General features: G+C 37.5%; 1 protein-coding gene across 1 annotated transcript; it reads right to left on the reverse strand.

The window, feature by feature from the left end:
- Window positions 1-665: 665 nt before the first annotated feature.
- Window positions 666-16,625, reverse strand: LOC139755628 (AP-4 complex accessory subunit Tepsin-like). Its single transcript, XM_071674217.1, has 8 exons — window positions 16,540-16,625; window positions 12,822-12,894; window positions 11,884-11,975; window positions 9,796-9,957; window positions 8,444-8,504; window positions 7,405-7,544; window positions 3,296-3,494; window positions 666-1,533 (listed from the first exon to the last, which is right to left on the reverse strand). The coding sequence occupies exons 1-8, from the start codon at window positions 16,585-16,587 to the stop codon at window positions 890-892; spliced, it is 1,419 nt and encodes a 472-aa protein (XP_071530318.1). The 5' UTR covers window positions 16,588-16,625; the 3' UTR covers window positions 666-889.
- Between the last annotated feature and the right edge of the window lie 89 nt (window positions 16,626-16,714).

Genomic DNA, 16,714 nt, shown 5'->3' on the forward strand with positions numbered 1-16,714 from the left:
TCAGGGCCTAAACATACAGGAGGGTGAAAGGCATGCAAGGAATAGAGTGAATTGGAATGATATGGTATACTGGAGTTGATGTGCCATCAGTGGACTCATAGCAGGGCATGTGAAACAACTGGGGTAAACCATGGAAAGGTCTGTGGGGCCTAGATGTGGATAGGGAGCTGTGGTTTCGGTGCATTATACATGATAGCTAGAGACAGTGTGAACGAATGTGGCCTTCTTTACCTGTTTTACTGGTGCTGCCTCGCTGCAGCAGGAGGTGGCGATGCTGTTTCCTGTGGGGCAGGGTAGCGCCAGGAATGGATGAAGGCAAGCAAGTATGAATGTGTACATATGTATATACACAGACATATACATACATACACATGTACATATTCATACTTGTTGCCTTCATTCCATACCTGACGTCAACCCGCTCCACAGGAAACAGCACCACTACCCAAATGTTCCTACCTACTACCCCTATCTACTGCTCCTACCATTTTACCAAAAGGCAGGGCAAGCACATAGTCCTGACTGCAGAAAAATCTAGTTATGAAGAATGAGCTGCATGCATTAGATGTTGTCAAGTGTTACATATGTCAAGGAGAGACTGTATGTTTGTGGACAGAATGCCAGTAGTCCACTTGTTAGTGAGGCAGAAAGAAAAGTCAGCTATCTTTTTTTTTTTTCTTTTTAATGCTGCACTGGGAGTACATACACTTTACGCAATATATAAATCAGCCACAGTCAGTGGGTTTCAAAGTTGCAAGATGTGGTCAACTTATCCCAGCCATATACAATCAATATCATTTGCTATGTCTCAATCCATAATATTAGCATTACTTTATGTATTATAGAAAAGTTTTTTAAACCTGTACTGAAACATCACGTAACTCATCACTCATACAAATTTACACGTTATAAGAGAGAGCTTTTTTGCTTTTATTCGAACCATTGAATCCAGATTCAAATTTTCATGGAGATTTTGGAAAGTTTTCCCTAAGACTGAGCAAACTAGATTTGGGGGAAATATATCATAGTGAATGCCAAATTCTACAAGCACAAGAAGCATTAGTAACCTTGTTGCAGTATAGCTTAATGTGCTTGCAGGTTCTGTGTCATTAGCATTAACATTTTTTGAATGAAAACTAATGTCAAGCTTTTTCTCAACACTACTGGCCATTTGAAATCCATCATCCTTATCTGACGGAATATCATTTTCTTGGGAAACTTCTTGGTGGCTTGTACCACAAATCAGAGAATCAACTCTGCTGATAATTTTTCCAAGTAATATATTAAGATCAAAAGATGCACACTTTTGACAAAGTTCTACAAGTCTGTCATGATCCACTGGCCATGTTACTTTTGGTTCAAGAAGATTGTTAAGAAATTCCTCCTCAGCTATGCCTACTACTAGGTCTTCATTTGGCTGCTGATCCACAAGTGCAAGGGAAAGATCCATCTCAGAATTCAGAGGAGATGGGGTAGCTTCATGTATCTCTTCGTCACTCTCCCAACCACCTCCTGCATGACCGGATCTATGGGCTGGAAACAATATTCATTTGTAATGATTACTTGAACTATATCCATTTTATAACATGCCCACCTTTTACAATAGGAAACTAGTGAAATTTCAGTGTCACATATATCAGAATCAACTTAATTTCCCTACTTTTTGAACATATATGAAATAGAAAATGAAGTTGAAATTAAAAACTTGCAACAGTAAGTCGTAAATGGCATACATTGCACTGCAGTCTAATTTGTACATAGCAGTCTAATATGTACATAGTACAAAAGGAAAACTAGGATATCATTTAGAAAGGCCCCAGGCCAATATGAGAAGAGGCAACCTCCTGCTGAGGGCTAATCTGTGAGGTATTTGATGCTCAAGGTGTGTCACTCTAAATGAGCAGAAACAGCATATCTATTAGGAATTCAGTCAAAAATACTTTTTTTAATCACTGACCTAAAAGAAAAGCTCCTCCACTACTCAAACATAGTTTTCCTCTAATAATACTTAATGCATATAGCTTTCTAAGTGGACAATGCACATTCCTTAACTCTGTTGACTGTTGGACTGGGTTCCAATAACACCCATAAGGAAATGAACTCAAAAATCTGTTACAGGTGAAATACGAAACTTCCACTCTTTTGGAATTAACAGGTCAAATCCCAGTGATAAACCTATGGGCAATTTCAACCTTTGTTCCTAGGATCATCTTATGCAAACTTTTACTTAAATCAGATTTAATAAGCACAGCCAAGCCATTAATTTCCACAAACCCTTACCTACATGATACAAAGCATATGAGAATAAAAAATGAAAAGAAAGATGAGAAGAAGGCTTGTTCACCAGGTTCCTTTGTATGAAGAAACAACTATTAATGAATACAGAACTTAATTTTAGAAGGAGTCATCCACTCAGCAACGGAAACATAATTGCAGCAAAACACAGGCATGATGGGGAAAACTGAGCATACTGTAAAAATAAAGTGGTAGGCAGTGAGTTAGCATGAGGTGCATTGGCAGACCCTGAAATACCCCACACAGTAGTGTCCTGCAGATCCATTCTTAGGTAATGGTGGATCAAAGTGATGACAAAGCTCCACAATCCTCTATTGGCAATATCCTTCAATATGAGGTTCCTCAGACAAGCTAAAGTGGAGGCCAATAAAATATATAACTGACCATAAAATGCTGAAGCTGGGCTAACTGAGCCTATAACACAAGCATACACCCTCCAGAATGGTATTCAAAGACTAGTCCTATTTTTTATTGCTGTTAACATGTGCATTCATGTTTATGAAAACAGATTATTGGCTTCAAGGTTGGTCCTCATTAACTGACAGACATATAGTAGAGAAAAAATTTACTGTTCTTCATAAACTATTTCAGTTTCTTACATCTTATACTTTAAACAATTTCTAATATATACTACACATGATTACTGTGTAACCTGAAAATCATACAAAAAGTTTTCATATTAGATTCACTTTACAGGGTTTTATATATTTTACACAAACTTTCTGTGCATGTTTTCAAAACAGTGATATCCAAATCTGAAATACTAGAATTAGAATTTATCTTAACAGTGACAAGAATGCCCTTCATGTGCATTGAAACTTGCACAAAAAATAACATAAAAGAAACTCTGCATTTTATGTTACAAATCTTTTCTTCTGGATCCTGTAATGAAAGTGTGAGAACTACAGCAATCATGATAAATTGGTGTACAACTCAACCACAAGTGTAAAGGAGGGCTATCCTTTCCAGTTATGTATTCAAAGATTCTGAAAGTTCAAACCTTTGTATTTATTTGGATGGGAGGAAGACAGAACAGGTATAAGTGGCTGCAGGGTTGGCTGTGGTGGGCAGGGAACTGATGAACCAAGAGATGGGAGAGACAATGGCTGGTAGTCTCCTTTTTCACCATGAAGGAAATCCATTCCCAATCTCTTGGTGTCTCCTGAAGGAGACATCACACGTTCCACAATGCCACGAACCTTTCATGAAAAAGAAAATCAATCACATTCGAAAATATATATTTATATTTATTTTATTCATTTATCATACTTTGTCGCTGTCTCCCACATTAGCGAGGTAGCGCAAGGAAACAGACGAAAGAATGGCCCAACCCACCCACATACACATGTATGTACACACACACACACACACACACACACACATATATATATATATATATATATATATTATCCCTGGGGATAGGGGAGAAAGAATACTTCCCACGTATTCCCTGCGTGTCGTAGAAGGCGACTAAAAGGGAAGGGAGCGGGAGGCTGGAAATCCTCCCCTCATTTTTTTTTTTTTTTCCCAAAAGAAGAAACAGAGAAAGGGGCCAGGTGAGGATATTCCCTCAAAGGCCCAGTCCTCATCCTCTGTTCTTAACGCTACCTCGCTAATGCGGGAAATGGCGATTAGTATAAAAAATATTCCCTCAAAGGCCCAGGCCTCTGTTCTTAATGCTACCTCGCTAATGCGGGAAATGGCGAATAGCATGAAAAAAAGAAAATATATATATATATATATTTATTTTTTATTTATATTTATTATACTTTGCCGCTGTCTCCCGCGTTTGCGAGGTAGCGCAAGGAAACAGACGAAAGAAATGGCCCAACCCACCCCCATACACATGTATATACATACGTCCACACACGCAAATATACATACCTACACAGCTTTCCATGGTTTACCCCAGACGCTTCACATGCCTTGATTCAATCCACTGACAGCACGTCAACCCCGGTATACCACATCGCTCCACTTCACTCTACTCCTTGCCCTCCTTTCACCCTCCTGCATGTTCAGGCCCCGATCACACAAAATCTTTTTCACTCCATCTTTCCACCTCCAATTTGGTCTCCCTCTTCTCCTCGTTCCCTCCACCTCCGACACATATATTCTCTTGGTCAATCTTTCCTCACTCATTCTCTCCATGTGCCCAAACCATTTCAAAACACCCTCTTCTGCTCTCTTAACCACGCTCTTTTTATTTCCACACATCTCTCTTACCCTTACGTTACTTACTCGATCAAACCACCTCACACCACACATTGTCCTCAAACATCTCATTTCCAGCACATCCATCCTCCTGCGCACAACTCTATCCATAGCCCACACCTCGCAACCATACAACATTGTTGGAACCACTATTCCTTCAAACATACCCATTTTTGCTTTCCGAGATAATGTTCTCGACTTCCACACATTCTTCAAGGCTCCCAGAATTTTCGCCCCCTCCCCCACCCTATGATCCACTTCCGCTTCCATGGTTTCATCCGCTGCCAGATCCACTCCCAGATATCTAAAACACTTCACTTCCTTTGCTTTGTTGCTGTCTCCCGCGTTTGTGAGGTAGCACAAGGAAACAGTCGAAAGAAATGGTCCAACCCAACCCCATACACATGTATATACATACATGTCCACACACGCAAATATACATACCTATACATCTCAATGTACACATATATATACACACACAGACATATACATATATACACATGTACATAATTCAAACTGTCTGCCTTTATTCATTCCCATCACCACTCCGCCACACATGGAATAACAACACCCTTCCCCCTCATGTGTGCGAGGTAGCGCTAGGAAAAGACAACAAAGGCCCCATTCGTTCACATGCAGTCTCTAGTTGTCAAGTAATAATGCACTGAAACCACAGCTCCCTCTCCACATCCAGGCCCCACAGAACTTTCCATGGTTTACTCCCAACAACAATGTTGTATGGTTGCCAGGCGTGGGCAATGGATAGAGTTGTGTGCAGTAGGGTGGATATGCTGGAAATGAGATGTTTGAGGACAATATGTGGTGTGAGGTGGTTTGATCGAGTAAGTAATAATAGGGTAAGAGAGATATGTGGAAATAAACAGAGTGTGGTTGAGAGAGCAGAAGAGGGTGTTTTGAAATGGTTTGGTCACATGGAGAGAATGAGTGAGGAAAGATTGACCAAGAGGATATATGTGTCAGAGGTGGAGGGAATGAGGAAAATTGGGAGACCAAATTGGAGGTGGAAAGATGGAGTGAAAAAGATTTTGAGTGATTGGGGCCTGAACATGTAGGAGGGTGAAAGGCGTGCAAGGAATAGAGTGAATTGGAACGATGTGGTATATCGGGGTCGATGTGCTGTCAATGGATTGAACCAGGGCATGTGAAGCGTCTGAGGTAAACCATGGAAAGTTCTGTGGGGCCTGGATGTGGAAAGGGAGCTGTGGTTTTGGTGCATTATTACATGACAACTAGAGACTGAGTGTGAACGAATGGGGCCTATGTTGTCTTTTCCTAGTGCTACCCTGCTCACATGCGGGGGGAGGGGGTTGTTATTCCACGTGTGGCGAGGTGGTGATGGGAATGAATAAAGGCAGACAGTATGAATTATGTACATGTGTATATATGTATATGTCTGTGTGTGTATATATATGTATAAGTTGTATAAGTATGTATATTTGCATGCGTGGACGTGTATTTATATACATGTGTATGTGGGTGGGTTGGGCCATTCTTTTGTCTGTTTCCTTGCGCTACCTCGCTAACGCGGGAGACTGCGACAAAGCAAAATAAATAAATAAATATATATATTCATTTATATTTCATACTTGATAGCTGTTTCTTGCATTAGCAAGGAAGTGTCAAGAACAGACGAAAAGACCACATCCACTCTCAAGCCCCACAGAACTTTCATTGGTTTACCCTGGACACTTCATTTCCTCTGGTTCAATCCACTGACAGCATGCTAACCCCAGTATACCACATTGTTCCAATTCACTCTATTTCATACACACCTTTCACCTTGCATCTCCTGCATGTTCAGGCTCCGATCACTCAAAATCTTTTTCAGTCCTTCCTTTCATCTCCAATTTGATCTCCCTGTTCTCCTTGTTCCCTCCACTTCTGACACATAGATCCTCTTTGTCATCCTGCCCTCCACTGATTCTCTATGTTCGAACTAATTATTTTTATGCAGTATACGAATAATATAGTACTGAAAATTTATATAAAAGTGTATGGATCAATACTATTTATGGTTCGGAGTGTATGTGGATACAAAAAGCATGGAAAGTACATGTAAGGTTAACACAGTGTAAATATCATTCATCTAATTCGCCATCAATACTGTCCTTATGTAGGATATCAGAGTAAAGTGTAACAAAAAGTGACAAAACAAACAACAGACCCACCATTCATATCATGAAGTGATGAACCATACATGCCCAGTCAAGTACTATTATGTCTTTCAGCATATGCTAATGCTCCAGAACAAAGAAAGGTATATCATATGACATCATTTTGTGCAGTTTATATGAATTTTTCACTCTATCGCATGCAAATCTGTCACTTCATTAAGGATTTTTTTTCATAGTGTATTGAACTAGGGTGGGAATACTTCTGTCTAAGGGCGAACCTTTTAATAGCCTACTGCTATATAAAGATCACAGAAAAAACAAATACCATATCAATCTGTCTCATATGAGAAAGTCCTATGTGTAATGATTACACTTTGACAAACCAAAGGGAGCTGCATAAGCATCTTGGGAAAGTTAATGTCTTTTGTTAACCTGCTATATAGATTATATAAAAAAGCAAAGAACATACTTACCTTAATTTCTTAGGAGAAAGACCTTCATGTTAACATGAATACAATTTTGGAAAAGTTAAGCAAGTTGCATAAGGCATACAAGGAAATTTTCATAAATCAAGTGAGCTTTGCTCACTGTGGGATCTTGAAGCCTGCACTTATCTAAGGTATATAAGTGGACAAAATCCACTAGAGAGAGGTCATCTGGGTCAATCTGACCCCAGCTGGAATTCTCACTCATATGAAGCCATCTTGTAAAAGGAAAGTTTATCATTTTCTATAAACTACATATCAAGCATTTTTCTAACCTGATCAACCAAAGTGTCACTTTGCTTCACTGTTGCACTACCAAATCCTTCATATTTTCCTTTTGCTGCTTGTGATCCATATCCTTGAACAATGGGTGACTGCTCACTGTTATCGATGACTTCTTCACTGTTATCTTTCCCTAAAGGAAAAATAAGGTGTAGAAGTTCTACAGAAGAACTAGCAATGTCATTTTCAACAAAAGAATACACTAACTCCCTAATTTGAACTAATTGGGAACAAACTCCATCAGTTTGCTTGAAACTGTACATTAAACAAGACTCCCTTAAAAAATCAGAATGACGATGCTCTTTTATATTGCACTCCAATTTAGTATAAACACCTTTACAAGAAGTATAAACCCTATTTCATAAGTATAAACAGGAAACTATACGATAGTAAGAAATAATCAATAGATTTTTTTCTCTTTATAATGGTAAAGATAACATTTACAATGTACATAGTTCATCATACTAAATAAAAAAAACTTGAAAGTAAGAAAGTACTTAATATGCCACTAGGCATGGAATGATACCGTTTTAGAAAAAAAGAGGTGAAAATCAGCAGAAATAAATTTTGGGGTCACTTCACATATTCAGATATAATGTACTTTACAGTTATAATAAAATACTGCAACACAAAACACCTATAAAATATTACAGTGAAGGTATTAACCAGTCTTCAATTAGTGACTCTCACAAAAACAACTCACAATAACATCACTATAAATTCTTCTACATGAATATCTGTGTTTTAGCAGTTTATATAAAGGAGTTAAAAGTTTGCGGGTGTAAAGAGAAATTTCAGAGGATGATTTCGTGGTAAATGAGATTTCTGTGGACATATTAGCATTTGCAACAAAGGAACCCAATCCCTCACTGTATCTAAGAATTGCCTGGGGTTAATACACTGCCGAGTAGGTACAATATATTCTGTATTTCATATATGTGCTACTGAAATACATAATATATTACTCAACAGTGGAGAGGCGGCCTCCGGGTACTTCGTACTTTGAACACAACATTACTGTACACGACTTACCTGCCATCCATACTTCATCATCCTTCATCGTTCTTGGGTCAAAGAGAAGTGTTAGCAGCTCCTGGAAGTAGCATTAATAAATTTCACAATTTCATATGAATATGAAAGTATCAGTCAACTATTTTTACCAAAATGTATCAGAAGCCTATGTGTATTATTTAGCTATTTGTGACCATTACGTCACTTACTGTTGTTGAAATTTAGAATCCTTTCACAAAGACAATATGCAGCAACCACTTATTAGTTCACATACCATTTGCTCTTATTTGTTGTAATAAAGCCATGAAATGCTGGATGCCAAAAAGAGTGGGGGATTTGTTGCCCCCAAGCCAAATTTAGGAGTTAGAAAACAAAGAGAGAAGAGTGCTAACACAACAATCAAGGTAACACTACAAATGTTTTGGTTCCCATGTTTTGTTTGCAGAATATTCATGAGACAGCAAAACAGACCTTCATCCAAACACTGACTCAAAACATTAGACTACAAGCTTTCTTGGTGACTATATCCAAGATGATTCCAGCAGTTTCTCAGGTGACAACATTGAATTAACAAATGTTAGTTTTGCCAGTCTGTTGAACCATCTAAATATATGATGACACAATCATGGGTAAAAATAATTACTAAAGCATCTGAAACAGCTATACAACATTATTCCACTAACCAATGTAATGAAATCAAAATCATACTGTGTGGTGTAAAAGCACTAGCAGAAATGGTATGACCAGCATTTTTCACTTACCTAGATAAGATAGCTTTAAATTCTCTAGCTTACTTTATATGAAAGCTGTTTCATGTAAAGATTTTGACCAGTGAAATAAGCATTTCACAAAAGAAAAAATTCTTATATCTTCAGTATAATAAAGCTAAAAATGGGAAAGAAGAGGCTAAAAAAAATTAATACTTTCATTACATTAAAAATCTATGATACAAATTTTCCTGCATTAAGGGAAAGGAAATGATGAGGTAAAGGGGAAAAAGAAACAGTAATGTTATGATTCAGTCAATAATAACAGATAGGAATAAGCTATGTTAAAGACAATACAAGGATAAGCCAACTAATTTAGTGTCCTACTAGCAAACTGATTCATACAACTAAAGTAATGGTCTCTCCAACTTTGCTGGTGTCAAATATGCAAGCCAGATGCTTGGTGGATAGACTGAATGTCAGAGATGAATGATAGTTCATCTGCAAGAGAAACTTCCAAAGCATGGGGGTATATTATGGATACATAATCATATTAACATGTCATGTGAAAAAAATCTGAAAAGGAATTATCCTTTCGCCAGAATGCTATGTGCTAAATGAAACTTGTCACATCCTGTGATGCTGCTCATAACCATAAACTTATACCTGTATAGCTGAACTAAGGAAAAGTTGTGGGGTGTTGGCTAGCACTGGATCAGGTGGGCCTCCTGAAGCTGCTGCTTTGCGAAGCTCCCCATCCTTACCCCGTAGATACACACGGACTCCACGATGTCCACGGGAACATACATGTTGCAGTATGCGTATTACCTAAAAGACAATCTGTATTAAAATCATCATCCAGAGTATGCTTTAATTATTCAGTTATATATGTAAAGCTTTCTCAATTCAAATTAATCATGGAAATGTAGTACCAGTGACCTTTCAAAATTAATAATTCAGAGTCTAATCAAGCTTCAATCTACCTCAAGAATTACTCCATCAAGTGAATACATCATGCAAGCAATAAATACTGACAGTTAGGATCCTAAAATCAAATTCCAAGTAAAAAAGACATGGTTTCTAACTGTGCAGACTCCAGATAACCAGCAATCGCCAATAGCTAAACAGCACTGACAAGGTTTGGATGCTTCATGATGATTCTCAAAATCTTGACTATATGTACTTACTGGAAAAAATCTGAATCTGATCCAGACTTTCGAGGCAAATACTAAATTATTCCCACATATCTGTGAGGTCTTTTCTATGGTATAGACACTGCAAATCAAATAGCTAAACTGCCTAGTTCCACTTAATACAACAGAATGAAATACAATCCTTATAATAAGAATTAATTCAACCAAACCAGCAGACTTACAACTTTTAAAGAAAATAACTAAAAAGAGATTTTTGGATACTCTCCAAGAGAAATGATCATATGCACCATTAGTTTCCAATGAAATCTTATGTTTCATACTGGCAGTGCTTTGCCCTCATTGACTCAGAGCAGTGACCATAAGACTGGCTGATTCACTTGCTGTCCTCACTCAAATTCTGTCCTCATGTCACTAAGGTAGCCACTCTCATGTCTCATAGTAAACAGTTGTGTTCGGGTATTAAGATTTTGCTAGTCCAATAAAAGTTTTGCTGCAATGCTAAATATACCAAAACCCAAAAGTTATAACATTTAACTACCTCAGTTGCCAAGAAATTGGAATCCTTGAAAGATTAAATAAGAAAGTGTGTGTGGTGAAATTAGTAAATGAGTACAACCCTGAGAAATTGACTTATAATGCTAAGCAAGGATCAAGGACCTCACTTTGAACACTGAACCTAAAACCATTCACAACAATATGTTTCAGGCAGTCATGGCCTACTGCTTAAGGGTTTTTGTGTTACCAGTGAAATGCTTTACTGTAAGGTAACATCCTTAGTTTTATGAAAAAAAAATCTGACATGACAATGATGTCCAAGAAACTGATAGATGTAATTGGCTTTTTCAATACAACTCATGAACGTCGGCATATTGTCAGTTGAGATATGCACAAAGTTAAGGAATTATTATCCCATTATGAATAGTCTGTTATGTTGGAACTGATCATGAAAATTTCTGGCCATGTTCCCATACAATTTCTAAACCCCTGTTACATTTAAATTGCATCAATCGCCACCTGCCAATCTGACTGAGGATGGTGACAACTGTCATGTAACGACTTAGTTTTTCCTGTCTTTGTTTAAGTACCTATTAGTAGCCTATATAATTCTCCTCTGTCACCAGACAGGTGCAGAAAAAATAGATCAGCTCACCTTAGTGCCCCTAGTTACCATTGTAAGTGCATGTTTGCTGACCTCCAGTGATCTCATGGAGAATACATAGATTGTTGGACAACCTGTGTAATAAGAAGGAACTCCTTTGACATTTATTAGTAGGAGAGTAAAATGAAAAAGAATAACAGGTGAAATGGGTATAGCTATTTAAGCATGATGACTGGTAGAGAGAACAGTGTAATAGCTTCAGTTAAGAGTCAAATCAAGCAAGGGAGAAGAACAAAAGGTGCACTGAAGTCTCTATTGAAGGGAAAGACATCATGTGTAGACCATCCTAGAATCAAACAATGGAATACTTGTCCTGTCTTGTTTGTAAGGATGCTGAACTTTGGTTATTCTACATCAAACAGGTGGAAAATTATAGTATTAAGAGATGCAAAACTTACATAGTATAGCTGGAATAAACATTACAGTGTACTATGCACTAACCTTCTGCTTTCCCGACCATGATGAACTTTGGAGGCGAGACAGAAGAAAGTTAACAAGGTGTTGTCGGTGTCTGGGTGAATGGTGACTCAGCTCAAAAATATGTTAAGGAAGATCTTGTTACATATATGATGTAGATGACAGATCTAATAAAAATCAGACAAAGTATGACAGACAAAGACATAAATACCTATATAAAATACAGATAATTCACACATTACAGAACAATTGAATGGTTATTGGCACATACAGCACTAACTTCACCCCACAGACATGTACCCATCAAAAGCAATACTCCCGGACAAATAAGAGTCACACTTTTCCCATCTACATTTCAGACTTCACCCATCCCCACAACAAGAGAAACACCATTTCAACATATTCCAAAACCCTTCATGCCCACAATGCAACTACCACAAAGAAGACACCGAATGGTTACTATTCATTTGCATTGCACTCTCTTCACACTGGTGTACACAAAACACTGCTACACTTTATTACCTATAGTCCTGAGCAATGCAGAAGCTTCATAAAGACAGAAAGGATTCCTGGGGAGGAAGTAAGTAATAATTCATACATGTGTACATTTTTTGACACTGTGGGTGACAGATGCATTACATTTTTTCCAGCTGTGTCAGCCTGTGAAATCTATGAATACTTGGAGGAAGCAAACATCAACCAAGTTTTAAACACCCAGGAAGTTTTAAACTATCATTTGTTGATGGAGAAAACAGTGGGAGCAGATTAAGGATTAAAAGTGACACTCTGAATTCTAGAAACTCGAAGTTTGCCTTTAGGAAGATGATCCTCTTGCATCTCCATCACTGCAGTAAATTTAGGTAGTCAAACTACACCAGTTATTCCACTCTCTCATATCCAAAATAAACTAGGCTAAAAAGATAAGGATATTGATTACTTCTTTGCTAAAAATAAAAGGATACTGATTATTTCTTCAAAGAGGTAACCAGGTATTGGTGTGTCATTGTCAACTGTAGCTTTACTCAGCAGAGGGTACTGAAAAAGAAAATAAGACTAATAGAAACTATATTCATGGAAAAATGTTAGTTTAGTCATATGAAATGAAGAAAGCACTCTACCTTGTCCAAGCTTCCCCTGCTATAAATTGGATGCTTTTCTAGAAAAAACTGTACAAGGCAAAACTGTCCATGGTCAAAATAGGATCCATGGGGATTATGTTCCAGACACCCTCCTCCAATGTATTTAATTTTAGACCTTTTGGAAAAATAATACATTATAAATCTATACATCAAAGGCATAGAAAATTAATGAGAAAGTATAAGAATGAGCATTACTTACTACTACAGTTTGTAGTTTTCAGCATGAGGAATAGACAATGCTCAGTGGGTGTATAACTCTACTGGTTGGCATGAGTTTGGCATCATTACAATGGAGGTTGCTACAATATTTTTAACAAAACTTACTTTAGTAATTCATAGTTTGAAAATCTACATTTCAGACTAAACTTACTGCTGTGATTGTATCAGTGTATTGTATTTTAACACAGTTTAGCATGATTGGAGGGTTTTATCATTCTGATTGTGAAGTAGTTACCTAGCTTTTTGTTGATTGTTGTGTGGTGAGTTTCTCCTAGTAATGCTTACAAGCTTGACACTACTGGAGTGGTGGTTGCTACTGTAGTGGTCAACTTATATAATAAATAATTGGTAGTAGTAAGTTAAAACATACCTTAAACCATTGATTTTTTTCCTGGTTCACTTCATCACTTCTGTAGGAGAGTGTATTTCTCTAATTATATATCACAAAACTGTGGCAGCGTTTGTGTCCCAGTAGCTGAAATCTTCATATATCATCAAAAATTTCATAAACCTGCAGTTGTTTACTGATTCATATTTTTGTTGTACACAGATTGCTAATAGTTTCATTTCTTATTTTTTGGCTCTAAGTATTTAAAGAGTCATTAGTTGTTCAATCAAACACAATTTTCTATGTATTTCTTGTGAATGTAAGAACTAGGCATGCTTATCAGAGATCAAGATGGAAGATCATAGCACAGTGCTGCAATCCTATAAATTTGATCCTCCATTTATATTGCCATCTTTTTAACTTTTTTATTGCTGGATCACTCATCCATAACATAATCTTTACAGAGAATGTGTTTCTACCATTCACAGTGTGGTCAGAAGTGAAAAGTAATATTAGGAATGTTAATCAGGATGTGAGTCTGAATGGAGAAAAATTGGAGGAAGTGAAGTGTTTTAGATATCTGGGAGTGGACTTAGCAGCATATGGAACCATGGTAGCAGAAGTGAGTCACAGGGTGAGGGAGGGGGCAAAGGTTCTTAGAGTGATGAAGAATGTGTGGAAGGAGAGAACATTATCTCCGAGAGCAAAAATGGGTATGTTTGAAGGAACAGTAGTCCCAACAATGTTGCATGTTTGCGAGGCATGGGCTATATATAGGGTTGTACAGAGAAAGGTGGATGTGTTGGAAATTAAATAATTGAGGACAGTATGTGGTATTAGGTGGTTTGATCGAGTAAGCAATGGAAGGATAAGAGAGATGTGTGGAAATAAAAAGAGTGTGGTTGAGAGAGCAGACGAGGGTGTGTTGAAATGGTTTGGAAATATGAAGAGAATGAATGAGGAAAGACTGACAAATATGACATATGTGTCAGAGGTGGAGGGAACAAGAAGTGGGAGACCAAATAGGTGGAAGGATGGAGTGAAAAAGATTTTGAGCAATTGGGGCCTGAACATACAGAAGGGTGAGAGGCGTGCAAGGAAAAGGGTGAATTGGAACAAAGTGGTATACTGGGGTTGACGTGCTGTCAATGAACTGAACTAGGGTAAGTGAAACGCCTGGGGTTAACCATGGAAAGATCTGTGGGGCCTGAATGTGGATAGGGAGCTGTGGTTTCTGTGCATTTCACATGACAGCTAGAGACTGAGTGTGCACAAATGTGGCTTCTTTTGTGTTTTCTTGGTGCTACGTCACTAAAGCAGGGGGTAGCAGTGCTGTTTCCTGTGGGACAGGGTAGCAACAGGAATGGATGAAGGCAAGCAAATAAGAATATGTACATGTGTACATATGTATGTCTATGTATGTAATTATATGTGTATATGTTGATATGTATATGTGTGTGTATGGGCATTTATGTATATATATATATATTTTTCTTTTTTCTTTCATACTATTTGCCATTTCCCGCGATAGCGAGGTAGCGTTAAGAACAGAGGACTGGGTCTTTGAAGGAATATCCTCACCTGGCCCTCTTCTCTGTTCCTTCTTTTGGAAAAAAAAAAAAAAAAAAATGTTTTGGACAATCAAATGTTTACCAAATGGCGTTCTTGCTTCGTCTCTTCGATGTATATCAACTGACTGTTGTATTTCTCTCATGTCTCCCCTGATGATCTGATTATTACACGAAAGTGCACTTGGGCACTTTTCGAGTTTCATTTTCCCCGTGGACTCACAGGAATATATATATATATATATATATATATATATATATATATATATATATATATATATATATATATGAACGGATGGGCCATTCTTCGTCTGTTTCCTGGTGTTCCAGACTCGGGAAACGGCGATCGAGTATAATAAAAAAAAGATAAGAACATTCATATTCAGCAATTCTTTATGTGCCCAACAGTTTAAACTGTTTCATAATCTTTCTTTTATGAATACGATAAATTTGATAACGAAAGTTTATGATTTTCAAGACTTACTTTGTTCAAAACTTAAATCATATACTATTCCAGTTGATGTCAGTGTATGGTATGTTACTGACACTATTACTTTCTAAAAGGGATTGATCTTGTTGTTATATGACAAAAATATAACTACGATTAGGATTGGTGCGGATCTATTAGAGGCGTAAAATTCTGATAGGTTACACAAAACTAATAGTAAGATCTTCAAAGAGGCAAAAACAAACTTCACGAGGAAATCCAATGAAATTATGCAGAGGGAGAACAGAATTGTAGATTAAACAAAGGTTCTTTTGTCATAAAATTGTGTCTGACTGGAATAAATAGAACAGTATCCCATATCAAACTGAGGTCAGCAAATGAACTTCTGGCCAAACTTAGTAAGTGCTTGCAAGACATGGGTATATATTAAGCTAGACCTTACGTGAAGACAGCCTTCATTTCATGGACTAATTAATACCAGTGGATCAAACTATTTTGCTGACTAGTTTGCCTTACTTTATGACTAGGTTTGTAAAGATTTAATGCAAGGTTTTGCAGCTAACAAAATACATGTATTTAGAGGATAAAAGATCAATCTCAGTTACACCAAATCCACCACAGTAACGGGAGATCTACTTGCATCATTTTGAAAACCAGGTCGTACATAGCCCTCTCAACAAGGTGGCTCTCATCCCGTACGTGGAGGGCAGGTCGAATAAACCCAGTATATAGAAGAGCAAGGGGACACAAAATCTTGACATAAAAGCACCTGACCCATCGGGGCCGACCTATTTTTCGAATTCAATGGCAAATTCACGAGAAAAAAAATGGATTACATGTTTGAGCAAGCATTGGTGTGCTACGCTTAAAAGCATATTTTCACACTTCTGAAAGCTGTACTGGGAACACATGCCATGCCCCAGAAATCTATCTATCTCAACCTATATTTCCTTCAACAGGACACCCCTGACAGCTTACGTAAGTTGCGAAGTCCACAGCACTTTTGGCTCCTTTTAACAACTCCATGTTTGTTTACCTTCCGTTCAGAAAACACTGGGTAAAATAACCAGTTATTCTACTGAGTGTACATATATATGTTTTGAGGTATATTCTCCTCTAGTGTCTTTCATCTGTTTATCTTGATGGATGCTTA

This window comes from Panulirus ornatus, chromosome 2 (genome assembly GCF_036320965.1).
Source record: "Panulirus ornatus isolate Po-2019 chromosome 2, ASM3632096v1, whole genome shotgun sequence".
Lineage (NCBI taxonomy): Eukaryota > Metazoa > Arthropoda > Malacostraca > Decapoda > Palinuridae > Panulirus > Panulirus ornatus.

Coding starts and splice junctions, on each gene's coding strand:
- LOC139755628 (XM_071674217.1), bottom strand. CDS start 16,587: ATGGAGTTGTTAAAAGGAGCCAAAAGTGCTGTGGACTTCGCAACTTAC. Junction 12,895..16,539: donor CTGTGGACTTCGCAACTTAC/GTAAGCTGTCAG, acceptor TTTCTTTTTCAG/TACCCTCTGCTGAGTAAAGC. Junction 8,505..9,795: donor TCCTTAGTTCAGCTATACAG/GTATAAGTTTAT, acceptor TGCTACTTCCAG/GAGCTGCTAACACTTCTCTT.